This window comes from Zingiber officinale, chromosome 9B, assembly GCF_018446385.1.
Source record: "Zingiber officinale cultivar Zhangliang chromosome 9B, Zo_v1.1, whole genome shotgun sequence".
NCBI classification, from domain to species: domain Eukaryota; kingdom Viridiplantae; phylum Streptophyta; class Magnoliopsida; order Zingiberales; family Zingiberaceae; genus Zingiber; species Zingiber officinale.
The window spans coordinates 9860995-9875292 of record NC_056003.1 but is presented as its reverse complement, the minus strand read 5'-3'; the positions used below and the strand labels follow the sequence as shown (position 1 = coordinate 9875292).

Below are 14298 nucleotides of genomic sequence, written 5' to 3'. Positions count from 1 at the left end.
TATCATACATGTGCATACATATATGTTGATGTGGGAGTTAATCAAAGGCGGCCACGTGGCACCATAAGTCAATAATCCTACTGAGATGACAATCAAAGTTAATAGAGAGTCGTTTCCTGATTCTGTAGCTCCCTAACTCCAAAAAGGACCTGGATCCACACAACCCAAACTCCTTGCAAGGTTCCTCGACTCCAAAAGGTTCCTCGATTCTGAAGGGATCTCCGACTCCAAAGTGATTCCCAACTCTGAAGGGACCCTCTACTTCTAAGAGATCCTGACTCTGAAAGGCTCCTTGACTCTGAAGGTTCCCCGACTCCGAAGGTTCCCTGACTCCGAAAGGACCCCTAACTCCAAAGAGACCCTCGACTTCGAAGGGACCCCCTACTCCGAAGAGACTCCCAATTCCGAATAGGTCCCAGACTCCCTAAAAGATTCCTCGACTTCGAAGGGAACCCACTCGAAGGTGAACGTTAGCCATCTCTCATGGAAGATGCGGATAACGTCGCCATTTAACCTGAAAGTCATGGGTAATGCCTTCATTTGTTTTAAGAGAACTGGAAATCATGGGAACGCAGCCGTCACTCTATAAAAGGTAGCCCACTCCTGCGGAATTTCGGCCGAGCGGACGAGGCACAGGAACGACAGGATTGTTGCCGAGCGGACTAAACACAGTGGAGCCCCGCCGAGTGGACGGGACACAGGAACAACCGAGCTCCAGCCGAGCGGCCAACCCTCTCGGCCTAACAGCATACTGTTGGATCAGATAAGTGTGATAGAGGGGGGGGGGGGTGAATATTGCACTCTTTTAAAACTTTTCTTTTTCTTTGGAAATTAGAATCGTGCAGCAGAAATTAAAATAAAAGACCAATTCGTTTACTTCGTTCGGAGTCTAGGTCGACTCCTACTCGAAGGCCCGCGGCCCTTGACCGCACCGATGGGCAATCCACTATAACTCTTCTTTCCGAAATCCTCGAAAAGAAGCAGATCGTACAAATGAGCAAGATAGTAACAATCCTACTATCTTACTAATGAAATAATACAATGCAAGCTAAAAATTAATATACCGATTAAATGTAGAATTTGAAGCTCGGTTGGTACTTCCGGATGGAGTAGTTTGAAGAGTTGCAGTGAGCTTGCAATACGAACAGCTTGCGCAGAGGTGAGCCTTTTTGTAATCAGAAAAGTTATTTTTTTGCCTTAAACCTCGAGCCCCTTTTTATAAGTGCCTTTGAGGTTCGATCGACAGATCCCTCTGTTCGGTCGACCAAACCAGCTCCCTTCCTTCCTGGCTGGACTCTGATGTTGGCTCAATCTTTTGCATTAACTGCTCATTAAGGGTTCGGTCAACCGATCTCTACTTTCGGACAACCGAACAGGCTCCTTCCCTGTTCGTCGAGATTTGCCAAGATCCTTATTTAATGGTGCTTTAATGTTGATTGGTTCAGTCGACCGATCCTTTGGTTCGGTCGACCGATCAACTCTTTTTTCCTTTTGCTTCTGATCGATGCTGATGAATTGGACTGTGTTGAGTCATCATAGTTCGTTCGACTGATCCCTACGTTCGATCGATCGATCCGGCCGAACCTGTAACACAGAGTTAAACAAAGTATCCCTACAACACAAAAGTTAGCACAGTAATATATATAATGCATGAGTAATATTAGACAGTAGAACTGTCTTGATCTCAACTTGGAAACCCTCCCGATTTCTTCAGTTGGATCAACGACCTTAGGTTGTTCCCTTCAGGAACCCGACCTCACTGTCGCTCCTCTAATTGTTTATCTCAACTTACCTGCCAAACATGGTTCTCTAGACATGTTTGGACCTTGCCTGCTCAGTGTTTGATCGCCTGATCCACTAAGACTTTTCCTGCAATACTATATTAGCCAACAACAATAATAGTAATACAGAATATAATGGTAAACCTAAACCTAGATTTACCGAGATTCGCTGGTCCGGTCGACCGCGCGCGGCCGATCGGAAACCATCCGATCAACCTTGCTTAGAGTTCACTCCTCCAAGACTTCCCGTTACCTAAGGTTACCACCCCCTAGGGTTTTCTCAACCTGGCTTTACTCACCGGGACTCAGTATTCGGCTACCCAGGGATCAGGTCCTCTAGACCTATCCACATGGCTTCCACGATATACCGAGATTTCCCTTGCCTCAGTATTCTGCTACCAAGGGAGCAGGTCCTCCAGACCTATTCACCTGGCTTTCACGATATACCGAGATTTCTCTTGCCTAGCCTACAACTAGGACTTCCCATGATCAAGCTCCATTAAACTTAAACAAATTTGTCGGACATTAAAACCTTGGAGATAGATTGCACCAACACATACTCTCTCTCTCTGGTATCCATTGACATCCTTTTGGGAGTTAGTGTCGCCGACACCAGGCATGTACAACCAGAAGATCGTACAGTGGAAGCTTCTACTGTCACTTCAGAGATATGCTCGGCCCGTTGCGGTACTATGTCAGAGATACTTTACTGACAAGTCTTTTCAGGGAAAACTTTGGGAAGTATGCTCATTTTGGGGAGCGTGCACGCGCGCTATAGAAGCTCTATATAAAGGGGGGGGTCCAAGCATCGGCAGAGGTATGCAATATTCACTGTTTGCGCTACAGTCTTCTTGTTGCTCCACCTTATACTTCATCATCGGTGACTAACTTGAACGTCGGAGGGCCAACGCCGGGACCCCTTCCTTGGCTCGGCACTGACGTAGTTTGTGTTGTAGGTCCGAGCAGAGTCTATAGGTGGTCAGCGGGAGCGCCACATCCCTAGCATTCCATCTCATCGACTTTCAGACAGGATCAGTCGAAAAGAAGATCGTACGACGGAAGCTTCCACTGTCACATCAGAGATATGCTCAGCTCGTTAAGGTATGGTGTTAGGGGCACTTTACTGATAAGTTTTTTCAGGGGAAACTTCAAGACGTGCACCCGCCTGGGGAAGCATGCATGCGTGCTACAGGAACTCTATATAAAGGGGTGTCCAAGCATCGGCGGAGGTATGCTGGATACACTATTTGCGTTACAGTTTTCATTCTTGTTGCTCCGCTTTCTACTTCATCGTCGGTGACTGACTTGAGCGTCAGAGGATCAACGTTGGGGACCCCTTCCCTGGCTCCGCATTGACATCATCTGTCTTGCAGGGCGGAGCGGAGTCCATAGGCAATCAGCGGGAGCGCCACATCTCCAGCTTTCTACCTCATCGACTTTCGGATAAGGTCAATGTAATAGCGCAAAATAAGGGTAACGTTAGATAATCACAAAAGCAAATTATTATAACAAACTCTCTTTTATAAAAATTTAATTTAATTTAATTTAATTTTTATATCAGATATTAAACTGATAAAAATAGATACTACACTTGATCTTAGCAAAGATTGAAAAAATTATATTTTCTAATGTCGTCGGGGTATTTATAGAAGCTTCTCTATTTACGTTGTTATCAATCCTAAGTAGTGAGACTAAAGAAAATCATGAAAGTACATATTTTTCATATAAAAAATAATTAAGAAAATTACTAATAAATCTTAAAATTATTTTAATAGAAAAAAATATTAACATAATTTAATTTTAAATTTCATCAAAATTAATTATTAAATGATTCATATTCTTAATTAAATAGTAAGATATTTTAGTATCTAATTTTATTTTTTAAACTTATATATATAATATTTTCACGTGATTATAATATATTATTTTTAAATTTTTAGGGATCGAACGAGGTGATATCAGATTCACCGCCAACAGCATCAGTTTTTGCAGTATTAAAACTTTATATAAATTGAATTGATTGTAAACATGGAAAGTACTTTAATTATATTATGGTTCTAAGAATATTTGATGAAATATAAATTTAAAATTTATCCTTCGATAATTCGAATTCTAATATAATATTGGAAATAGTTAACTGAATACTGAAAATAGTTAATTATCTTGAGGTGAGGTTTCCATATACATGGGGTCGGTACTAGGGGCCACTAAGGTAGCGGATCTATTTTTTTTTAAAAATATATAATATAATTAAACGACATAATTATAATTGCAAGTAAAACACCAAATAATATTGACATATATATGGTAAAGATATATATAATTGACTAATGAAATATTTAAAATACACGAATCATCTTCTGACCACCGGCGGATTTACATGGAGACTAGGGGCCATGGCCACGAACACCCCCGACCCGACATGCTGAAGGAAAAGATCAAGCGCAGTGTCGAGATCGTCGTCCCGTCCAAAAAAGAGGAAGGTGGCAGTGAAAAGAATGAGGAGAAGAAGAAGGGCGGGGAGACGGATAAGGTCGGGGTGAGAAGAAAAAGGAGAAAAAGGATTAGGTAAAGTGATATTGTAGGTTCTATAATACGATACATATTGTATCTTTTGAAAATTAATCATAAAATTTAATTTATTGTAGTTAACACTCGTAAAAATGACATATGTTAAGAGAGAAATTACTAAAAACCATGAGCATAAAAATTATTAAAGATTTAGATAAAATAACAAAATCTCAAATTTCTTTTAATTAGAAAATTTTATTTGATATTTAATTGAATATATCTATTAAAAAAATTTACTTTTTTTTATAATATATTAATATTAATTTAGAATATTTTATTATTTTTTAATTATTATATTTTATATTGAAAATTATATATCATGTATAATAATTATGTTTATCACCAAATATGTGATTCTCCAGATCTAAAATCCGACATCGGTTCCACATAAAATTTACTCTCTCACTGGTTTCTTTGGGCAAAGTTCTAAAGAATCTAATGAATTATTGAACTTATTTTAAATGAATAGTTAAGTAATGGATGAACATATGCCTGGCGTAAATTAAATATCACGTACCAATTAAAAAAAATAAATGAACTCGTATGTGAACCCTGGGCCACACTTGCATATAAAATTCTTGCCCACGGTTGGTGCACCAAATTAATGTGGACGTGAGCGGTACCTAGGAGAGGCAGTCAAAGTTGGACAACTTTTGTGCCATGTTCCCATTCTTTGTATTAAGGAAAACAGAGAGAAACTTCCCATCGAAGAAGCTGCAGGGAAACTACACTCTCTGGGACACAACTGTGGCCGACAACTAGATCATCCATCTATCTTTTAATCTTTTAATTTCCCAATTGAACCCGTGAAGATTGAACTGAGTGCCAAGTCAAACTTGTTGATCTTATTAGTAAAGAAGCAGAAGTTTGCAGGAAGACCGGGAATGATGAAATTAAAGATGGAGAATAAATTATGATCCAACAAGTTAAGAACGGAGATTAAGCTGAGATTTTGAAAAGAAATGAATATCCTACTCTAGATCTTCTGGATGATCACTACACATCAATGGAGTTCGATTACAAGAGCTAAAGTAAAAAAAAACTGAAGAAAGCACTTTAATTACAATAGAAGCTGATTTGAAAAAAAAAAAAAAACAAGTCATGCAATTTAGTCAAATTAACTATCTAGTCTGCATAGATTTTTTCTAAATGGACTTACTTTTTTTTTCATTAGAATTTATTAAGGTATGCCTTATTGATGTTTAAAGAATCATCAATTTTTTTTAAAAAAATATATATTATTTTTTAAAGTTTATTATGGGCCGGGTATTATGGGATTTTTTTTTTGTTGGATTCACATGAGTTTCTCATGGTTGTTGGCTAGTTTTAAATGGCAATGAAATCATAAAGAATAAATTATTGACAGACAGAGTCGCAGTTTGCATGTGACAACGGCTCCAGCTGACTTTGGGTCTGCATCCTGATTCCGACGTTAAAAAAATAAAATTGATAAATTCCCTTAGTTGTTGAGTGGCCTAATGGTTAGCGTATGAGGTGTTATCATTATAAGGTTTGAAGTTTGAATTTCGATAAAGTCGAGGTAAATATCTTTCTTATGTGTTAGTCACTATTCCAAAGACTAGTAGCCGTCCGTGATTTACCTCCTCCGTGTTGACATTGGGACGAGTTGGTGGGGACGCTGGGAGCGAGCGTATTCATTTTTTTTTTTTTTTTTGCCACCATAAGTGATCGATTTAATTCTATAGAATTTTTTCATCCGTTATTAAGATGAATAAAAAAAATGCTGGAGACGGTTAAGAAGCTTAATATTTTTTAATTGTGTGTCTTATTTAGAGAATCTTTTTTTATAAATTTGTCATAGATGCCCTGTCGCTGCATAGGATTATAAACGAATCGAGTCGAGTTTTGGGTTGTTCAAGTTTATTTGATAAAGTAACTAAGATAAGCTGAACCGAACTTAAAATGAACTAAACCTTTGAAATGATTGTTCAAGTTTAACTTACTTTATTTTTTATAAACTTGAGCTTGTTTGAATCTTGGTTTGAGCTTGGTTCTTTTAGATGTTATCGAACTCTCAATTCAAACTTGACTTAAGCTTGATTCGAACTTAGTTTATATAGATGTTATTAAGTTCTCAATTCATTTTTTTTTTAATTATTTAAAACTTTTAGCTATCTATCTAATTAATTATTGAGATTGATAATTCAAACTTATTTATTTATTTTATTTTATTTTATTATTTATTTAGTAAATTGATACGAATTTTATTAATAAATATGATTTGTGAATATTGTTTATGAACGTTGTTCATGAATATTGTTCACAAACATTATTTACGAATATTAACGAGTTGAACACATGTGTTCAAACTTATTTATTTATTTTAACTAGCTATTTAAAATTTATTTGTTTAATTCATCTTTTATATATATATATATATTTATTTATTTATTGAATAAACATAAATAATATTTTACCAAACTAAATACTAAATTTATTCATAAATATTTAATTTATTTACACTCGTACAGTACCATATTCCCGCGGCCCGATTCCTCATGTTAGACCCATAATGGAGGCGTAAGTTAATAAATAATCACTATCCTTCGGGATAAAAATTAAAAGGATAGTCCTAATTATTACCGTCATTAAAAAGATATTTTTTATAAAAATAATTAAAAATATTTCATCATATTGCTAATATCAAAATATCTAACAACTATTAAATAACTATTATAATATTAAAAAATTAATTTAGCTCGAGCAAAAAATATTATGTGGGATAAAAAACCTCCTCCCATCCTCTAAAATTATTTTAATTTTTTAATTAATTTGATAAAAAATATATAAAATATGTAAATTTTTAGTAGATTTTATTTTGAGCTTATTCATTATTTGAATATATATATATATATATATATATATACATATATGTATTATAAAATAATTTAGATGCTCGGACTTTAATCTAGATTTATCCACGGGCTGAGTCCTAATCAGACCCAATTCAACCCATACTACATCCTAATTGGATGAGTCAATTAAGATTCAAGGTCCATTAACCTGTCATATGTTTATATATATATATATTTTAATAAATTTAATTAGTGACTATATGTAGGATGGTTGATTCGGTCCTATAAAATTTTTTCATTTGTCATCAAAATAGTAAGAGATCAAATTATGAATACTTAGGTGACGATATAAATATTCTATCGTAGCACCAGCCCAAGACAAAATAGATCATTATCAAGTATTTTAATCAACGGGACTATAATTATTAATATCTTTGTATTAATTAGTTATTTAATAATGAATAAATATTTTTTTATTATATTATTATTTTTAATAATTAGACATTATTAAGTATCTTAATCAACGGGACTATAATTATTAATGTCTTCATGTGTTAATTAATTATTTAATAATGAATTAATAAATTTTTATTATATTATTATTTTTAATAATTAGAACATTATCAAGTATCTTAATCAAGGGACTATAATTATTAATGTCTTTATGTGTTTGTTGGTTATTCAATAATGAATTAATAATTTTTTTATATAATTATTTTTAATAACTAGAAAAGAGTAAGGGAGATATTTATTTATTTATTAGTTAATTTATAACAGTTTATTAGTAAATGATTTTTAATTAATAATTTTTTAAATTCTTTTATGAATTTATGATTTTAATTGTTTTTAATATAATAATTTTGAACAAGGATAAATCATGATGAATCGTAATCGAACTGTGAATCGGTTATTTTGAATCGTGAATCAAATCGTACGTGGATTTATCAGGCATCGTCTAGTCGAACCGATAGTCTCAATTCGTCGATTTCGAACCGGCATTTCGAATGAGTCTACTTGAATCGACCAAGATGACCTAATTGCTTTTGTCGTCCTCGACATGCGTCACCAGCCAGATTTAAGAATTGAGCAACCACAATAAATGGCTATCCACCGCCCTCTTTTTCTCCATTGTCTTCTTCCTCTTCAATTATAAGAAGTGCAGCCATCATCTCGACTCAGCTCAACTCAACCACTCTTCGCCAAGTCTCTCCAGAAGAAACAGTCTCCACTGCGTCTCTGTTCTTCCACCGCTGAGACATGCAAGTGGAGCCACTCTCCATCATCCGGAGCAGCCTCGATCATGCTCCGCCGGCATTCCAGCTTCCCGAGGAGCCCGAGTCTCCGGGATCCGGCCGAGATCCGGCCTTCATGAAGGGAATGGAGGTCTCCGATGACGGAGGATGTCGCTCTTCCAACCCGCCAAAATCGGCGGCGGCGGCTACCAAGCTCCAGAAGGTATACAGGAGCTACCGCACCCGCCGCAGGCTAGCGGACTCCGCTGTCGTCGCCGAAGAGCTATGGTAATTTGATTAAAGAAAGAGTTTCATTTTTGGCTCTCTCTATCTTTTTCGGATTAAGATGGAGGATGAAAATTTTGCTCTTTGTCTGTCGTCGGCGAATTTGGAAGGTGGCAGGCGATAGAATTTGTTCAACTCAACCGTAGTACGGTGTCGTTCTTCGATCACGTGAAACAGGAGTCGGTGATCTCGCGATGGAATCGCGTCAAATTAAATGCTTCCAAGGCTCGTTTGCATATCCCTTGGCCGTTTCTTCCTTTTTTTTCGTTCCTTTTTTGTGATCTAGATTTTGATAGCAACCGAATTAAGTTTTGGCTTGCAAATACAAACAAGAGAATCGAGTTATGTTTTGGTGTTTTTTTTTCAGGTTGGTCAGGGCTTATCTAAGGACGCCAGAGCCCTCAAACTCGCTTTTCAACACTGGATTGAAGCCGTACGTATACAAAATGTTCATTTTCCATCTCTCTTTTATTGCTATTTTCATTCTTCTGCTGTGGATTATCGACTAGCTCTTGGTGTTCAGACACTTTTAGCCTTTTTGCTCCATGATCCTGTCCGAACGCTGAATCAACGGACGCTGGGCACGTGGCGCTCTCCTAGTTGCTGACGTAGATCTCCGGCCGGTCGTACGGAGCTTCGGCGAACCTGCAAAGAAGTCGGGCCGGGGAGGGGTTCCCGACGACGACCCTCCGACAAGTCAGGCGAATGGACAACGAAGAAGTGGCTCCCAAGATGCTAGAATGCGTACCTCCGGCAAAGTGTGAAGCTCCTTATATAGAGTTGGGAAGGGGCTCACGTACACACACACCGAGGCTAATACGTGTCCTCAGCCCATACCTCAGTATGGGCTTGTCAGAAAAGTTTACCTGACACCATACTGCTACAGTCCGAGCACGTCTTTGATGGGACAGCGGAACCTTCTGTCATAAGATCCTGCGTATGACCTGCTCGTCGAACATACCCGCTGTCAGAAGATGTTCCCTTGTCCTTTTGTCTCTTTTTACCTCATGCCGAGCGTCCTGCCGGTCGGCAGTTCCCTCACGTCCGGCCGGTCGGTCCGCTCGGGAGAATCCCAGTAGTGTGCTCCGTGGACTATTAGCAGTATTGCTACTTTATGCCTTCGGCTGAGCGAGCCTCCCGCTCGGCCATACGACCTTGTTCAACATGAGCGTCGGAACCCCGACTCCCGCTGGGGTGCCTTTGCTTTCAGTTAGACTCCGGTCGGCCGGTTGGTCCAACCCTTTTTCGGTAGGCCGGTCGGCCCACCCTTCTCCGATAATCCTTTTAACTTTTTGACCTCCACGTGGCGTTGACTTCTCGGAAAAGGGGTCCCTTGTTCTTACCGCCGGATCACTCCACATATAGACTGATAACTGAAGACTGGAAAGTCATCCTTTCCCTTTTGTTCTTATCTCTAATTATCGAACCTTTTATTTTATTTATTTATTTTTGAAAACTGAAACCAAGGAACCTTTTATATTCGCTTAGGGATATGTCTAACTTTTTCTATTTTATTTTTATTGACCAGTGGCATTCTGTTGAGAGTTTTCCCAGTGTCCATCCCTTCGAAGTCATTTGAGTCCTATGATAATTTGAGCTTAAACAAATGGATTTTCTTCTTGAGTGTTCACTCCTTATTTAATTTCTGTAGATTGATCCAAGACATCGATATGGCCATAATCTGCATATTTATTATGAAGAATGGCGCAAAAGTGAAGCAGGTCAACCTTTCTTCTACTGGTTAGTGATAAACTCCTTCCTATCCTCTCTCTTTTCTTGATTACTTTTATTTTATTTTTTTTAATTTATCTTCTTTTTGTAATGTAAAAACCTTTTACATATTCGCAACAACTATCTTTTGTTTTAAAAATATGATATTGTTTAAAGTGTCTCATCCAGCATAACAAAGTCTCAAGAACTTGAAGCTTTACCATGAGTATCTTTTGTTTGGCCTACTTATCCACCTCTAGGGATGAGCGTCTATAACCTTAAGCATCCAAACCAAATCAGTTTGGATACTTGGTTAAGTTATTGGTTGATGTTTAATTTTGGTTTGAATTTACACAAACCTTTAAAACTGAACTAAACTGTTAACGTTTTCATAGTATATGTTTGTAGGTAAATTAGTATTTTAATTATTATAATATCTTACCATTATTGACCCTTTATGTTCCTTAATCTTTAATTATAATATTTGTATTATAAACTTTAATAGGATTTCTGATTGTAAACTAATTTTAAAAGATGTTTGATTGATTCACATTTATTTTTTTCACATAACAGTTTCAAACTGAACCAAATCTATATCAAATTGAAAGTTTCAGTTTGATTTTAAACCGAACTAAAACTGCTTTGGTTCTAGTTTGGTTTGGTTTTTCCAACTGAAATATTTGTTTTTTTTTCATTTTCCTCACTAAATCAATTAACCAAACCATGCCCCTATTTCATTACCTAGTTTTCTCACATGATCTCTGATCAAAGACCATTAATTGCTGTAATTTACTGTATGCTAACACATTATATTGTCGAAGAATGATAAGTCCTTCAACGTTCTATTCTTTCCCTTCATTGATGCTAAGCTAGATTAAGTAATTTATTCAAGTGAGACAGATTGTTGTAATGGCCTACCTCACAGTGTGTAATACTTTTATGCAGGTTGGATATTGGCGATGGCAGAGATTTGGATCTCGATCAGTGTCCGAGATCATTCCTTCGGAAGCAATGTGTCATATATCTTGGTCCTGTAAGAATCTCTATCTTTAATCCTTTAGGAGAAATTTTTTGAACATTTTCTACCCAAAAAGAAGGTAAGGCTGCATACAATAGATCCCAAAGGCAGCTGCCTTGAAGATAGATGCAATATGGCAATATCTCAATAATCCCAAATAACACAAAGCACTCATGTCCTATCTTATTTGGGTGGTGCATTTTGTGCGTAAGTTGCTGAAAGGCTGAAGCTTCTTATATAAATTTAAAATGTAAACAAATATTTCTTCATTTAGGAGGATAATATGTGAAACATTCTCAAATAGTAAGGTGTATTTCTACCTTTAATATATGTACATTTTTTTTTTTTGAGAGAGTTTATTGGGTGCTAGTTATTTCTCCCAATGTAAGGCAATTTTGTCTAATTTTAGTAGCTGATGGAAGATAGATAAATAGTTATCTAATTTTAGTAGCTGATGGAAGATGGTTAAATAGCTTTTCTCAGACTAATGTTGCTTGATGTTTATGGAACACAATTAAACATTACCACGAGCTTAGGTTATCTGAAATGCAGCTCCAAACTACAAGCTTAACCCCTTATATCTAACATTCTTCAGCAAGAACGGGAACACTATGAATATGTTCCACTAGATGGCAAACTGGTGCACAAACAAACTGGAGTTCTTTTAGACACAACTTCAGCAGCCAAAGGAGGAAAATGGATTTTTGTCATGAGCACATCCAGGAAATTATATGCTGGTCAGGTAATTCATCTAAAATTGCTGGTTTTGATGTCTTTCAAGCCGGATTTGCAGTATTAAAGTTGGTCATAATATCTTTCTAATGCTTTCTCTCAAGTCAATAAGGAATAACTTTTAATTGCAGAAAAAGAAAGGAATATTTCACCATTCCAGCTTCCTTGCTGGGGGAGCTACTGTAGCAGCTGGAAGGTTCACTGCTGAAAACGGGATGCTCAAGGTAGAATATGCAGTTTCTTGCAAATGATGTTAAGTTCAATTGCAGGTTGGGCTGAATTGGGCTCCCTCCTGGACTTTAACAATAATAAATATTTTTTATGTTCACCGATTCTTCCATATCATCAATAGCCCATACGTCTTACAAAAGATGTGAATTCATTTATTTGTTTAAATGCTAAGGTTGTTTGGCTTGCAGCGTATTTGGGCTTATAGTGGGCATTACCGTCCGACTGAGGAAAACTTCAACAACTTTTTAAGCTTCCTCAAAGAAAATCATGTTAATCTGGATGAAACTGAGGTAATGCTACTTGTGATTCCTTTTTATGTAGCATTGTAGTGCTGGCTTGCTCTGCAAATGTATGTATCTGTGGAGTTTACAGATCTCTTCTCAATAGAATCTTGCCAATCTTTTAATCCCCAGATAATGTCATCATCCAATGAAGATTATTATGAGGATGCAAAGAATCCTCGGCTCGAAGAGGTGATTGAATCAATGAAAGTTTCTAGAACTCCTCGACTAGCTCTGCCTTTAGAAGTAACAGGGATGGCAGCTTCAGAACCAACTGCAGAATCTAAATCAGCTGTAGGCCTTCAAGTCAAGTACCAAAGAACTTTATCTGGTGGCCTTCAGAGTCCAAGAGCTGATGTGCCTAAGAAAGCCATTCTAGAGAGGATAAATTCAAAAAGGAAAGCTAGTTCTTATCAGTTGGGTCATCAGCTTTCTTCTAAATGGTGCAGTGGAGCTGGTCCTAGAATTGGATGTGTTGCAGATTATCCAGTTGAGGTCAGATTACAAGCATTAGAGTTTGTAAATCTCTCACCAAGGATGGTCATGCCACCAAAAGGCCAATCAAGCAAGAGCTTAGCAAACCCCGTGATATAACATCACATATCGGCTATATTTTTGAATCAGGTTGTGTGTCTTATCCATATCTGAAGTACCCCGTTTCAGTATTAGCACTCTTCTTATCTGTATGTTTTGCAACTGTGGTTGTATTTTTATGTCAGTAACAAGTTCATTTACTAATTATGAAGAGAATCTATAGTTCTCATACTCTAGATACTAATTATGATAGTTGAGAATGCCCAATTTACTGAAAAATTTAGGCTTAAAATTCAATAAGAAGATAGTCTATTTTTTGTCTACTTCAACAGGAGTGGAAACCTATCATAAACCTATAGAGATTGAATACTTCAAACATAAGAGAACTCTTGAGCACTCTTATGCATAGAATATGAAAAATCAGAGGCACAAACTCAACCTAAAATGAAAATAAATTTTATACAAAAAAAGTGGCAGTTACCTTAATTTCGAGAATCTTTTCAAGGTTCACATTATTGGAGATAAGCAAACCCTTAGTCATTTAAACATTTAAGGACTATAATAAAGTAGCCACCTATTGTCTCTAGCTCAAACATCTTCCAAGTTCAATTTGGCCCATCTTATTTTATTTATTTATTTATTTTTTTGCAAAAAATTAAAATGATGTTCTATACTCTTATTCCAACAGTGTAGTAATTATAATGTAGGTGCTATAATGTGTTAAAGTAGTTGGTATAATATAAACCAAAATTACTCCAATTATCAATATTTTTTATTAATTTTGTCAAGATGATCTAAACTCGATTGAAATTATTTTAATTAGATCAACATTATTATAGCATTTATTGTTTAATATGTTATAATAGTTACTACAATAATAATAAAATAATAATATTTTTTAAATGAGAAATATGAAAAATATCCTTGAAATGAAAACGATAATGAGAGGTAATCTATCAAATTTTACCTTCTAACTTCAACCCACAACTACCAAAACCTTTCTTGATTATAAATCCATCAACTTTTAATGGTAAACTCTCCGACTCATCTAGTGTAACCATGAAGCTAAACTAAACAAACTTGACCAAACCCCATCAGTTCTCCTCC

At 36.3% G+C, this 14298-nt stretch overlaps 1 protein-coding gene across 1 annotated transcript; it reads left to right on the top strand.

The window, feature by feature from the left end:
- Positions 1 to 8294: 8294 nt before the first annotated feature.
- Positions 8295 to 13398, top strand: LOC122023948 (IQ domain-containing protein IQM3-like). The gene is made up of 9 exons (XM_042582397.1): positions 8295 to 8688; positions 8796 to 8910; positions 9053 to 9118; positions 10337 to 10425; positions 11341 to 11428; positions 12009 to 12155; positions 12277 to 12369; positions 12565 to 12666; positions 12790 to 13398. The coding sequence occupies exons 1-9, from the start codon at positions 8426 to 8428 to the stop codon at positions 13249 to 13251; spliced, it is 1425 nt and encodes a 474-aa protein (XP_042438331.1). The 5' UTR covers positions 8295 to 8425; the 3' UTR covers positions 13252 to 13398.
- Positions 13399 to 14298: the final 900 nt, after the last annotated feature.

Excerpts from the sequence above, each read along its gene's own strand:
- LOC122023948 (XM_042582397.1), top strand. The coding sequence starts at position 8,426 with ATGCAAGTGGAGCCACTCTCCATCATCCGGAGCAGCCTCGATCATGCT. Across the intron at positions 9,119-10,336 it reads TTCAACACTGGATTGAAGCC|ATTGATCCAAGACATCGATA; the intron begins GTACGTATACAA and ends TAATTTCTGTAG. Across the intron at positions 11,429-12,008 it reads GTGTCATATATCTTGGTCCT|CAAGAACGGGAACACTATGA; the intron begins GTAAGAATCTCT and ends AACATTCTTCAG.